Genomic DNA, 15195 nt, shown 5'->3' with positions numbered 1-15195 from the left:
CTTGCTATCAGCAGTGCTCATTCCTGCTGCTATCACTGCGATATTGCACTCATGGGAAACACAAGGAAGAGCTAAGTATAGACTAGCATTAAGTACTAATTTAAATTGGCCTTTCCAGCATTAGTATTTAGACTGTTTATAGTTTGTGTGAGGGCCATCTAAATGATAAACACTCCCATGAACTGAGACACCAATTATTTCCTGGCATTTCCAGCTTATGAGAAGTATTAAACCTACCATTAAGAATTAAAATAAATTCCTGGGTCTGCTCAGCCTGCAGTACTGGATAGTGTACCTATGAGGGATGAGGTAAGATTTCTTTCCATATAGCAGTAATTTACTGCATATAAAAAGATTCAGCATACAGATAAGTTTCCTTTAATCAGTAAAGCCCTGATAACTCTGGTTTTGTACCTGAAGTGAACAGCTAAGCTACCTCTCATGCTCTGAATCAACTGAATGTACATCAAAAAGCCATTTCTCACTGCCAAAACAGAACTGACTTCAACTAAATAGCGAACTATATTTCAAGTAACCGGGACAACTGGGTGTTTCTAACTGTGTGTCTCAGGACAAGTAACAAGACTTGTACTGGAACAGAGCCAGGCCACATAGCTTCTAACAGAATGAACAGTCTTTTTAAAAATTTTCTAGCATTGCTACAGTTCATGGCATAGTATCAGTATTCAAAACATCTCTGAAAACAGGGAATTAAGATGGAGAATTGAATTTGATCTCCAGATCTAGTGGGAAAGAAACCAAACCATTTGTAGATGTTGCCATCTGGATTGCACTCCCTGGTTTGTTTTGTCCTGAAACATATTCCTACTTTTCTTCACTTTACAGCTTCATTTCTAGAAAAGAACTATTGCCACTTCAAAGGAAGTTATGGCTAAGAAATGAAGTGAAATGACTGGGCAACACACCAGACCAACTGTCAGTACCACTCAAGCTAGACTACTGATTCCAAAGTTTGCATGGAGATCCACTTTGACCCAGAACAAGCAATAGTCTGACTACAGTCATCCTGGACTGGCCATGTGTTGCATACTGACTTCACGGGTAGGAACTCCAATAACATTGATCCATACTGAGGCAGTCCCTACCTAGAAAGGCAAAGGAAAGAGATAAGAGGAAGATCAACTCTCATTAGAATGCAAGGTCTATAAACAATTTAATTATAAAAACAATCACAGAATCATAGAACAGCCCAGGTTGGAAGGGACCTCAAAAGATCATCTGGTCCAACCTTTCATGGGAAAGCAAGCCTAGGTGAGATTACCAAGCACCCTCTACAATTGTATCTTGAAAACCTCCAGTGATAGGGACTCTACCACATCCCTGGAGATCTTGTTCCAATGAATGATTGTTCTCACTGTAAAGAGTTTTTTTCTTACATTGAGATTAAACCTCTCCTGGTGCAACTTGTATCCATTGCCCCTTGTCTTTTTTCCACACTGCTCCTTGTGAAGGGAGAACCTCCATCCTCTTTGTAGCCACACTTTAAGTATTGGAATCCCACGATGAGGTTCCACCCTGAGTATTCTCTTCTCCAGGGAGAAGAGCCTGAACTCCTTCAGTCATTTCTCACAGGGCAGGTTCTCTAGCCCTTCAACCATCTTTATGCCCCACTCTACCCCCCACACCTTTGGACTCTCCACTCTGTCCACATCTTTCTTGAACTATGGGTACCAGAACCAGACACAGTACTCCAGATGAAGCCTGAGTGCACTGCATGGAATGATCACCTTTATCTCAGCTAGTAATGCCCCTGTAGATGCAGCCCAGGATCCAATTTGCTTTCACTGCTGCAGCATCACACTGATGACTCAAGTTCAACTCTATTTCCACCAGGATCCCCAGCTCCCTTTCTGCAAGGCTGCTCCCCAGCTACACAGATCCTAGCCTGTGCTGGGCTGTTCAGTTATTCCATCCCAGGTGCAGGACTCTGCATTTGTCTTTGTTAAACCTCACATCGTTCTTGCTAGCTCACTCTTCCAGCCTATCCAGATCTCTCCAAGACAGCTCACCCTTCTGACTTGTTCACCTCACCACCCAGTTTGGTATCATCAGCAAACATGGTGACAGTGCATTCAACCCCACCGTCCAGATCATTTGTGAAGATGTTGAACAGTGTAGAGTCCAGTATCAATCCCTGGGGGATCCTGCTTGTGACAGGATGCCAGCCTGAGTAAAAAACATTGATGACCACCCTCTGAACACAGCCTGTCAGCCAGTTTCCTACTCATCTCACGGGCCACCTATCCAGTCTGCATCTTACCATTTTGTCCAGGAAAAGGCTGTAGGAAACACTGTCAAAACCAGTTTACTCTGGCTCCACATCTGACTGAATATCCATTTGAATAGTACAGCACTGAACAAAGCTCATACAAAACTTGCTCTGACACTGGCTAGAAAATGAAGCTTTTAGATGTCTAAATCCAAGACTCAGATACGAATCTGCTTGGAAACATCTATGTTACCTATAAAATGCATAAAGCTATATTATAAATAAAGATATGGCATTATACCTAATCAAAAGCAATGACCTCAGAATATATATTCTCAAGATTTGATACTAGCCGCAATTTACTTCTTTGTATTTTATACCCTCTTCCTTAAAAAACTTACTCATTTTTACTCTTACTTATTCCATGTTTGGCAACAAACTCTACAGGCCAAGCAGCATATTATCAGGGTGGTTTGCATATTACCCAGAAAGATGCGGCCCTAAGCTGTAGGTAAGGCCACACTAATAGTAAGAAAAGGAAGACAGAGAAGTTAAATGAAAGCTCAAAAAACAAACAAACAAACCCAAAAAATCTTTAGCATTATTCAGTTCGTTATTGACTACTGATATTTCAGCAATCCTGAAAACTCTCCCTATCAGGGCTTCATTCTATTGTGCTCCACACGGACTTTTAAAATATGTTTCTGACCCCCAAAGCATACAACCAAAGCAGTGCAAAATAAGATGCGGAACCAGACAGACAAGGTTTTATTCAATGATAAGGTAAGAGAGTAGTGGCTATGCCTTAGGCATAGCTTGTGTCAATCCTGCTCAATTCCAGCATAAGCAGAAGAGCTTCAGCCTAGATTCTATGATGAGAACTAAACATACAGCTGGTTTTTATAACATCTTCCACTGCAAGAGCAACCATTACAGAATTACGGTTTGACAGAAGGAAGAGAAACAATGCAAATAACTAGCATCTGCATTACTTATACAAAATATTGTGGGGACATGGGATGGCATGAGAGTCACTCCTTGATACGTTCTTCTGTAGATAGACCACTATTCCCACATAATCTCTCATATGCTCTTTAATCCACTTTAACTATGCATACTAATATTCAAAACATTTCCCTAACTGCATTTGGCAACATATTTTGCAATGTCTTTGGGATACTCCATCTTTACTGGCTACCTCTAATAGTAGTGTAAATCTAGGTTAATTATTACCATACAAGATACTAGGGCATCTTTACAGTTTTCTTTTCATTGCCAAACTGTGTCAAGGTATCTTCCCAGCTGCATTTGACACCTATTTTCTAAGACTAAGGCAAACTATGCATATTACTATATAAAGTTCCTTGTCTTGCAGGAAGAGAGAGATGAAGAAATCAACCCCGGCTTTATCAACTCTAACTTTTAAATCACATTCACAGTAAATCTGTTTGCATACTAACATAAACCATTTTTTGGCTTGTAAGTTTTCTGATGTGTACTTGTATTCCTTGCAATGCTCAGTTCTGTCAGTGCGTTAAGACAGGAGTACAACTGTCACCTATGTGCACACACATAGACAAGAAGATGGAAATACAAAGACATTAAATGCTTATGTAACTTAGTATTATACTTCCGAGCTTCAACAAGTAAAGTGTTAGTTTCTCTGTAACAGTGGAGCAACACTATCTTCTGGCAAAACACAACCACAGCTAATGAAGGACTTCATAGGCAATTTCCTTTTGCTAAGCAAGCACCAGCAGCATCCTTGCCCTCTGGTACTCTGATTTGCCATCACCAATTCAAGCTAGAAAATCTAAAGCTATTTTGGAACTTGTCATCTGTGAGGGGACTGTCCAACAGCACACACAGCTTGACTCAGATTCTAACAGAATATGAGTAACCAACACATTTATAAAACCAGAAATGTTTAATCAGAATGACTGAGGTAGTAGCACTGCAGAAGTAGCCTTCCAAACATGAATGAATATGTGAGTTTAATCTAGCCAGATTGTTGAATAAAGCACCCTCCAGATTATGGTAACTAATATAAGTGTAGCCTTTGGGGATATAAATTTTTTAAGTTATCGGCCAAAAAAGGCAGTTGTCTGTTCACAACACAGACACTCTAAATGTCTAATTTATACTCAGAATAACCTACATATCTGAAGTTAGGATCAGATAGACATCTGTATGAACAGCTGTAGTACATCAGATTCTTTTGTGAGAGTTCATCCTCACTTTCAGTATACCACGTTCTCATGGTCCACTAAGACAGAAAGGATTATCTAAAACCTTGACCCAGATTGCATTAGTAATGAACAAGGTTAGTCTCTCAGGAAGAGCTAGGACACTTTAAATACAGTCTTCAAGGTATTTTGAAGGATTAAAAATACACAGATCAATCATATATGTAAACCAGGCATACCTGGCAACGTTCAGCATGGTGCATAAGTAAGCAGAACAAACCCGAAAGAGCCCAGGGTAACATCAGGTCTACCATGGCAACCTCCCCATCCTGACCTGCCCCAAACTGATACCACTTCTTATGTGGGGAAGGGTGAAGAGGTTTTGGTACTTGTTTCATTTCCCCGAGTATCCTGCCTGATGGAGAGATTGTAGAAGAGTTCATACTTAGCAAGAACTACTCTAACCACACTGTTCTTAAGAAGCTATTGGAAGGAGTTAAAATCATTGACAAGAAAACAAATGGTTGTTTGAGGATAACAGCAAGAGAGACCAATTGGTACAGTACCTGTGCAGCATTTTTAAATTTTATTTCAAAGTGTTAGGAGTATCCCGTGCTCTGTATTTCCACTTGTCAACTTTGAGTGCTAATACAGACAGTTCCATCTCAGCCTGTTTGTGTTACTTCTTGAGATACAAAGGACCAGAATGTTTCAGCAACAGATGCACTACCAGTGCCAGAGTTACAATACTGAGGCCACTGCTTAGCTTATGACTTCTGGTCTCTTCCCATGTATCCCTTCTTACTGGCATAAGGCTCTGCCTCTCTCTCTGAAGAGAAAAAGTAAATAGAAGTAACAGTTTCCCACTATTTAATAAGCACCTATCTACTTCTGGAGATTATACCAGACAATCCAATTTAGAATCACTACCTTATAGGCAAAACTATAGAAATGACCAATGACTCTTAAAAAAACCCTAGATACTGTTTTATTCATAACAAAAGCATTTGAGAAGAGAAGGGAGTCAAAACAGTTCATGGTTGATGTACATGCTTATCTTCTTAAAGGTTTACAAATCTTTGGACGATTGCAACATCCATAGCTGCTTTAGGCACTTTCACAGGACTTCTATCTTATGAGAATGACAGCTCTTTCTTTCCTACGTATATGTGACTCATCACACTGTACCATTTCCAGTTCTCATAACCAACCACTCCTTATACACAAAACCAAGACAAATTGCCAATCCAGAGCACATTCACTACAATAGCACCTTATATATATATATTTAAACACAAATCAAGAAATACAAATCATTTTTTAAAATCCTAACAAAAACAACCGAGAAGGGAATACTGTTTTAAGATTAATATACACTAACCTTATTGAGTACTGCTCCCAGAGGAGAGCACCACACACAGAATTAGCCTAAAGAGGCTTTTCCCACTATTTACACTAACTGGTTTCATATTCACTCCCAGAAACCAGACTATTTTTCCTTTTCACCAGGAAGTAGCTTTACTTTCTGAGAAAGGCATGAAACTGCATCTAGTAATTTTCAGAAAAGCTACTCTATACATAAAAGAAAGTAACATTACCTATTGACAGTAGTACAATTGGAACATCATGAGCAGAGTGATTGCTTATAACAAGACAGACATAAGGAAGGGAATGGCTTGTTTTTAAGTGCAATTTATCCAGATTCAAGAGTCTTATTTGGCCTACCCTTTTGCCACCAGAGGCAGAGGAGGCCAAAACCATTCCTGCCACCCGAAGGCAAGAGAGGGAGTGGAAAACCAGGAGGACACTACAGGTTGTTGCTCCTACATGGCTGAGAAGTTACTGGTGCACTTTGAGGGTTTCAGTGCACTGAAGTGCCTCATCAAGAGTCTTGCTGTGCACATCCTGTAAACAACAGTTGTCAGTTCTGTCTACTTCTAAAATATGGAAAGCTGCAAAGCCTTGCTGAGGGAAAACAGGATGGCTGCAGGTTTAAGACCTTTACTGCTCTGAAGGAAAGTTTGACAAATATTGCTGCAACTAGACAATTACAAAGGAGGCAGGAGAGCAGAGATCCTTCCCACAACACTGGTCTTAAATAAATGCTGCTCACTGGAACAGAGGACTATTTCCAAACAGATCAGATCTTCCCATTTCAAAGTTACAACAAAGATTCCAGTACTAGATAACAGTTTTTATACAAGAAGTGTTTGAACTATGCTGGTAGCATAGGTTCCCTTCAAACATTTGTCTCATTTTATTTTTTTAGGCTGGAACAGAAATCTCTGATATGGCGTGTTTCACAGAAAAAAATCTTCCCACAAGATTTTCTGCAAGAACTGTATTTGAGTTTCATTTGTACATATATGCAAAAGAAAAATGAACAATACATACTCACACTTCCGTTATTATTGCTACGTGTAGGATACAGCATAGAAGGCAAGACAAAGATGATTGACCAATTCACAGCAAGTGTAGAGAAGAGATTTAAGAAAATTATTTTACTTTCCCTGCAGGAGAACAGGAACATGCTCAAAGTCAGTGACTGCATCTCTAAGAGTGACATCTTAATCTTTTAAACATCTGACACTGACCAAGCTATGTACTTTTTATAAATTATTTGTGTAAAAAGCATAGCTATACTGACAGGAAAGCAACGTTAAGTCATGTTATCAGGCAAAATCTTTGTACTTGGCTGTCAGAAGACTGACTGCACACAAGCTACCTGTGTCACATTACAGTGGTTGCAATACTGTTGCAGAAGGCAGAAGTGCTATGGCTTTTCTCCTATAAAGTAGACATACACAGTATTCACATTTAAACAATTCTGGTAACTAGAGGATACAGTCAGATGAAATATGAAACTATGTTTCAACATTTAATGACTTTTTAGCTTCAGTTAGGACAAATGGACTTAGAAGTTAAAGCTAATGCAGTAACACTGAGTTCTACTTAAGCACATGGTTTAGAGCAAAGCTCAGTTGGAAGCTGAAGATTTTAAAAAAATACAGTCATACTTCTTGGTTTTATGGCTTGGTGGGTTGTTTTTTTTTTTTTTTTTTTTCCATGTTTAGCCTTGACTACATAAACCCTGAAGAAGCCAGTCCTCCTCCTCCTCCACTGTTGTTTTTCCCTTCCCATCACAGTGACTCACATAATATACTGCAAATAGTTTACAAGGCTGTTAAAATTAAGGCCATCCATGAACCCAAACACCCTTTCAAAAACAAAATGAACATATAAGGCTACCTAGAATCTTGTTAATATACATTTATATGCCACAAGAATTGACAAAGACTAGAACAATGATGGTTATGAAGAGACAAAAAAGAGGAAGTGGCACATAAAGGGGAAAAAAAAAATCAGAGGAGAATCAGGCAAGAATGGGTAAAAGTTTAACTATCATACCCATTTTTAAATGAAATTCTGGAGTTGAGCCAAGTGACTTTAGTGTGCTTTACATGAGGTCCTCTGAGTGGAAAATGTCTCCTTCATTCTTGTTTCTAAAATTGAACACTGAAAATCTCAATGCTTATATTATCTACACACGCCATGCTTGCATGATGAGCCTGTAATTCACAGTACTAAGGAAATTTGTGGGGTGGGAGATGAGGAGGGGGGAAGGGGAGACATTATCAAGGACTGGAGACAGGAAAGAAATCCATCTGCAGCAGTTATTCAAAAGGAACGGACAGAAGCCAATACCCTTCTACACAAGCACACCTCACATCATGTAACCACAGGAAAAAAAATGCAATATTCTTTTTGAAGACATCATATTCTTTGTGGATTTTCCTCTAGACAATTGGCTTACTTTCAATACAAAGTCTTATCACTTTTTTTTCTTCCTCCTTTTTAAATACACCGGTACTCACATTTAGTTTGTACAAACATTTAATAATGGTTAACACTGAAAAGCTCACCTCAAAGTACACAGGGCTATGTACAGCCTTCTCATTCTATTTTTCTACAGTGCCAGGACCCCTGAAACTAACTTGGTAAGAACAATTTCAGTAGAGTATAAACGTTTTCTGGATACATTTCTGGTTTTTCTCCACTCGTAAAACTTGTTTTCTAGTACTTTAAACAAAGTAAAAGCATCCAGAATAAGTGTTTCTAATGTAAACTCAATAAAATTTTCAGTGCATTTTACTGTTGATGGGAGTAACTCAGGCTCCTTCCATACTGTATCACAAGAAGTATCTGAAAATAAGTTCCTATTTTTCCCCAGGTAGACATAATTTTTCAGTTACATACACAGACTATCAATATATAAACTAGACAAGTACAATACATCCTCTTTTATTATTAAATATTTTCACTGGAGTGCAATGAACCTGAAATTACACTCCCCTGTTCAATAGCCTCCTGTAAACACCTAAAAGTACCAATCACACTGTATCAGAACAGTCAGGAGATTTAAACTGACCCCGGCACATCTTGGGCACACATTCTGCTGATGTTTGTGCGGAATGACGGCAGGGACAGGTTAGCTGCCTAGGTTCTCCATTAACGATATATCAGGCAAGCACACACTTCCCGCTGTACTCCTGAATCCTAATAGCTAATGAACCCTTTTGCTGAAGTCACAGCTGCTTATCAGATGGAAACCCAGGCATGAGCCATTCCCTTCTCTTTCCCAAGGAGGGAAACCCATGAATGCAGGCAGGAAGGAGACATGATTTGCTCCAAGAGGCACCTTGTCTGAGCCACTGAGAAACCTGGCCTGCTGGGAGCCCCGCTGAGTACACTTCCCTGTAGCACAGAGTATCCTCTATGCACACAGCTATGTGGAAATCCTGCATGAACTCCAAAAAACAAACCAACACACACCCTTGCACACTTCAGCCTCTCTGTTTATAGAGCAGAAATAGCAGAATGCTAGTAAGTGAGATTTTTGGTAGACTGGTGAAAACTAGCAAAGTGCTTAAAATTAATGGATTGAATGTGCCAGTTCAAAGGCAACAGAGAACAACTGAATCGTAAGCAGTGGAATAGAATGATTAAACCACATAGTTCTCATCTAAAAATGCTTTCAGAGCAGATACTTTGCGGGAGTTATTTCTGAAAATTTCTAATGAAACCACAATAAAATCTGGACAGTTTCTTTTGTTTTTCTTTTTGTCTGTCCAATGATAGAATTGGCCAAGGAGATGTTAATCTATTAAGTCAGCTTTGAAGCTCTTCACTAGGTAAATACAGAGGTACTTTAACCATACACAACTTTCTGCTCAGTGAGCAGGATCTGGCTTAAGGATGATGTTTACAACCGTTCCAATTTGATTGGAATTCTAAAAATGCAGACTGGGCTCCTGAAAAACTAGATCTAAACCAAGATGTAATTGGCATGCAATCACTTTATCTGAAAAGAGTTTTAAAGAGTGTGGATCTACTACAAAAGTCACTCATCTCTTTCAACCTTGCTTGTTTTTGTTCTCCTAATAAGGTCATTGGGGAATCCTCAATTCTGCTTCCCACCACTCTCATTTTCTCATCAAATAAGAATAGCACAGTAACTTGAACAATGAAAAGCCACAGAACATACACATACATCAAATATTTTCTTTTTGATAATGTACACTGTAAGATTTGCTTAGTGAAGAGTCAGTCTGTTTTTCACGGGGGTGGCATTAGGCAGGACAGGTTAATACACTTACACCAGTCCCCATTCTCCAGCCTGATGCAGCTCTGCAGCCTCCTCTATTATAGAGTGCACATACTTTACTGAGGTTGGTTACTGTGTATATTAGACAACAAGAGTCCCTGCCAAAGATCTTTTATGAGCTTATTCAACAACACACCTGAAATAATATAACCAAGGTATTTTCTGAGCCATCACACAGCCCTGCTTACCTGCTTGTAAGACCATATCAGGTCTCTCATAAACATACAAATCACCTACAAATCTTGAGGGATTTGAGGCTACCTACTAAATTAGACCAAACAGGTAACACTCAGTTTTATCAGACAGTGGGCTACATACTTTTAAGCTCCCTTATCCCCTCATTTAAGAAAACAGTTTAGCAGATGATATGCATTTTATATCATAACTTCCAAATGTACAGACCTGGAGACTGAACAGGCCATTGCCAGTCTAGAGAACATTCTTCCCAGTAATCTAGCAAAGGTGTTCCCAGCAATCAGACAGAGGGGCAGTGAATTTCCATATGGTGATGTAAACCACTACAAAGCAGATCAGGCATCTTTTAGTTTGTTTTCCAGTGAGGCTCTTGATACTGGTTCTGTTGTGTACATTGCTGTTATGGTCTACATACATCAAATAAGCACACTTTTGAAAGTCTCGCCTCAGATTTATCCACAACAAATCATAATTGACCGCTAACCTTTTATGCGGAAATGAGTGTCTTAGCAGGAGAAAGGAAAGCACTCATTTCTTTAGCCTTGACCTCAGCAAGACTTTCAACAGAATCACAGAAGGTGGTGGAAGGGTCCTCTGGAGGTCATGTGGTCCAACCCCCACCCCACCCCCAGCTCAAGCAGGGCCACCTACAGCCAGTTGCACAGCCTTGTGTCCAGATGGCTTTTGAATATCTCCAAGAATAGAGACTTCACAACCTCCCTGAGCAGGCTGTTCCAGTGCTGCCAGCCTCACAGTATCTTTGTAAACAAGCTGGGAGCATACAGATTAGAGAAGTAGACCACAGTAAGGTCAGAAGCTGGCTGGACTGAGGAATTGGTGGTTCAAGTGACAGCATATTATTAACAGCATTCCTCAAGGGTCAATACTTAGGCCAATACTGTTAAACATCTTCATCAGGGCCAGGGCTGCCATTCAGAGGGGCCTTGACAAGCTGAAGGAACTTCTCAACAGAAAACTCATGAAGTTTGCAAAGGCAAATGCAAAGTCTTGCATCTGGAATGGAAGAACCCCATACTGGGATTATCAACACAAGAAGATAACCCCATGCTTGTACAGGTTGCGGCTCTGCTATTTAAGGGCTGCAGAGTGTGGGAGGAACGTCCAGGTGGACAAGGTAAATGTGAGTCAGTAGTGTGCTCTCGCAGCAGAAAAGGCAACCTGTATGCTGGGCTGCATTAGCAAGAACACAAACCAGCAGCTTGAGGGAAATTACTATTCCTCTCCACTCAGCATTAATAAAGTTCCATCTGGAGTACTGTGTCCAGCTATGGGTTCCCTAGTGCAAGACAGGCACCACCAGTGCTGGAGGAATTCCAGCATAGGGCCAACTGAGATGATCACACTACATCTGAGGAGAGACTGGAGTAGGTTGGTTTGTTTAACCTACAGGATGATACAGCTGCAACCTTCCACTACCTAAAGGGACATTATAGAGAAGAATAAGCCAGGCCCTTCTCAGAGGTGCACAGCAAAAGAGCAGGTAACAACTCACAGTAAGGGAAGGTCTAATCAGATTCAGGAAAACACATTTCCTCAACAAAGGTCATTGAGCACTGGATCAGGCACCCAGAGACACTGTAGAATCTCTACTCTTGCAAATATTCAAAACTTGCATGGAGAGAGCCCTGAGCATCATAACCTAACATTCAAACTAACCCTGCTTTGAACAGGAGCTCAGACTACATGACCTCCAGACCTAAATTACTTTATGAGCTGCCTGGATCTTCTGACATGAAGAGCGTTCAGATATTTCTGTTGAAGAACTACATGCAATCACTTTCTGAAGTGGTAATACAGAAGTCCCTATCACCCTCCATATTTGAGCTTCTAAGAGTAGATTCTGTACTACTCACAATAGATTCTGTACATCACAGGCTCTACACATGCCAACTAAAAGTCAAATTTTCACTTAACATTCTTAATAATTCAAGACTAGATAGCAGTATATAGTACCAGATTATTAGACAAAATTACAGCAAAACCTAGATTAGATTTAAGAATAACATGGGAACAGTAGCTATTCATGATAACAAATTATGTCTGGTGGCTTGATAGCCACCATGCTCATTCACAGGATTTGTATTCATTATTGACAGATTCCGTATCAGAAGTGTCAACAGCTTAGTAGAAAAGTTACTACATCACACTGATCTCAATTTTATAGTATTTAAATTAATTTGTTTCTCACTAACAATAAATACATTTTGCTATCACAGTTTAGCTAATTGTCAGTGGAACAACAGTAGTAAACCTGTACAAGTAGGCACACACTTGTTTCTGTTAGTTTATCTAAGAAAAGAGGAATAGAACTTCAGCCCACTGACTAAAATTGACATTTCATTTTCACAAAAATTATATAACCACTGTTGCCACAGAACTTTCTTTTAGTATGAGGAAAAAAGAAAAGAACCCAATTCAGTTCCATCCTCTATCATATTCCTGGGGACTCTAAAGGCATGTTTCTTAACAGAGGTGGTCTTAACATATAAAAAAAAAGAAAAAAAAACCCACAGAAGCACTGACCATTCTTCACTGCCATCTTGCTTTATATGGCACTGAGAAAGTTCCCTCTGATGGCCTATTCCGTTTAGAGGAATACTGCAGTCACACAGGACATGCAAAAAGCATAACTGATCAACTTTTTGTGAATCTGTGAATCGTGACATGTAGATGGCAGAACAAGGGAGAGCCCATGTAATTCTTTTTCCTCACACAGTTTGGCAAACAGAAGGCAATATACCAAAATCTGAATAAAGTTTCAGTGCATTGCTCAATCACAATCAAGAGATGATGCATTTCCAGTTTTCAGGATGATGGAACTCAGACAAGTTGAACACTTCGTGTTACCAACTTTCAGATGTCTAGATATGCAAAAGCCAAATTTTCAGTCTCTCAGGCTGGATAAAAGGTTTTGTCCTACCTGCACAAAGATAAGCCAGCAGAGTTCATGCCAGAGAAGTCAGAATCTAATCCTATCATTAAAATGTTAGCTAAGTCCCCCCAAGGTAGGAAAATGAAGATGTGGATAATAGGTAGTTTGTACTGGAAGGAACTGTACTTAAAGGGACTAGCTTTTTCTCGTGTGGATGAATAACAAAATCCAATATGATTCTGCCTTTGATAAAATCAAGAACACAACTTACATAACTTTAAGATTCCTTGTTGAGTTTGAGCCTTCCCATGAGACTTTCTAAAAAATGAGTGCAGACATGCACAGAGACAAGATCACATATCCACAGCAACATGACAGCTGTTTGATACCAAACTGAAACAGAGTCCTCGTTTCAACTAAAAGTTGTGTGCCAGAGAAATATAATTTTTAAAATTTGAAGACACACATGGTAACAAAAGGAAGGAGGTATGAAAATAAACTACTAGTGTTCTTCATGATTATCTACCCAGAAGATTGTAGGTTTGGGTTTTTTTCAAACACAAGTATAGCTTTGATAATAGATGCTACAACTGTCTCCTTCCAGTGGTACAAAATGGAATTAGAGGAACAGATGATGTTTCTAAAGAACAAACTTATCTGTCTAGTTCTATACCTCTTATCAAAGACATTTAACTTTCTGAATTTAAATCTACTTTTTTTGCTTAAAACTAGACAGATCTGCATTAAATTATTTATACACTAATAAACACTAAACTTTCTAATCCCTTTAAACAAATTTAAGACTTCCGTTTTTTTCTAATTTATTGTAAGAAAGTACCAATCATTTAGAGATCAATTAGTGTATCTATATAAGGCCAGAAAGCTGATTATTGATTTGAGTGTATTTTCATGACTGAAATCCCATTCTTCATTTAAGACACAAGACCTCGCGTCAGTATGGAATTTGAAATCCCTTTTCTAGTCAGTCCAGATTTACTGGAATAATTGGTAAAGCCAAAAGCGAAGATATTTTTAACATACCCACACGTTAGAAAACACATTTATTACAGCCCCACCCTGAAGGGGCACTTAGCAAACGGGGTACCACCACATTTTAAGGTCTTCAAAGCCCTGTTCCTGAAATCGCCACTCAGGAGGTTGCCACTTCTCAAAAAAAAGTGTCGAGAAAACTTTTACCCTAGCTGAAGCGTCGTACGTGTCATCAGAGCTTGTTATTCACGCTTAAGCGAGCAAAAGAGGAAACTTCCCAGAGATTTAAGCAGAGGCACCCTGCACTTGGGATTAGAGCAGCCCGCCGCCAGCAAGCGCGCAGGAAACGCCATGGCAGCCACCGCCACCAACATTTACCCCGATTTAAACAAAACAGAGAGCCTTCGCCTACCCCCCCCCTCCCCGCCCTTACCGCCTACCTTCCACCGAGCGCCCGATGCTGTGCAAGTGGGTGAGGGAAGGGTAGGCGGCATGAACGCCCTTCAGGTACGCCTCCAGCTCCTCGGTGTGGTGGTACTTGAAATCCAGCGCGGCCGCCACAGAAAGCAGGCAGAGGATGCCCACCACGTCCTAGAAAAAAACCCAACAGATGAAAAGAACAGCCCAGGGGAGCGGCGGGCTTGCCGCTGGCACCGACAAGCCCGCCGAGGGAGCCTTCCCGCGTCTCCCCTCGCAGGGAGCAGGTGCCTTTGCCCTGACACCCCCAACCGCCGCCCTTACCCCGGAGGCCGCCCGCATGGTGCCACCGCTCCTCCACAACTGCAGCCCCAAGGCCGGGCCGGGGCCGCCATCCCCCGGCGCCGGCCTCGCCCTGCCCCTGACTGACGCGGGCTTCATCCACTCCGGTCCCCCGGGCCCGCCCAAGGGGCAGGGGGGGCCCTTCTCCCCTCCCTCCTTCCCGCCTCGCCCACGGCTCTCACCTGTGCGGGGCGCGGCTCCTGTCAGCGCCGAGCCTGCCCCGCGGTCTTCGGCAGCCCCTCGGGCTGCAGCCAACCCTCCTCCTCCTCCCCCTGTC

The 15195-nt window shown here is 40.8% G+C and overlaps 1 protein-coding gene across 2 annotated transcripts in view; it reads right to left on the bottom strand.

Annotated features, from left to right (window-relative positions):
• The window catches only part of CPM (carboxypeptidase M), a 32113-nt gene extending 17120 nt beyond the window's left edge, over positions 1-14993 (bottom strand). Inside the window, exons 1-2 of one of the 2 annotated variants that reach the window (XM_026867834.1) lie at positions 14901-14993; positions 14600-14750 (exon numbers count right to left, since the gene is read on the bottom strand). In XM_026867834.1, coding sequence (XP_026723635.1) covers positions 14600-14653 — 54 coding nt within the window. In that variant the 5' untranslated portion in view covers positions 14654-14750; positions 14901-14993. The remainder of the gene's footprint in view (positions 1-14599; positions 14751-14900) is intronic. The other variant, XM_026867833.1, reaches the window with a different exon arrangement.
• Positions 14994-15195: the final 202 nt, after the last annotated feature.

This window comes from Athene cunicularia (assembly GCF_003259725.1).
Source record: "Athene cunicularia isolate RWA chromosome 1 unlocalized genomic scaffold, athCun1 chr1_part2, whole genome shotgun sequence".
Lineage (NCBI taxonomy): Eukaryota > Metazoa > Chordata > Aves > Strigiformes > Strigidae > Athene > Athene cunicularia.
This window is presented reverse-complemented; position numbering and strand designations above follow the sequence as displayed.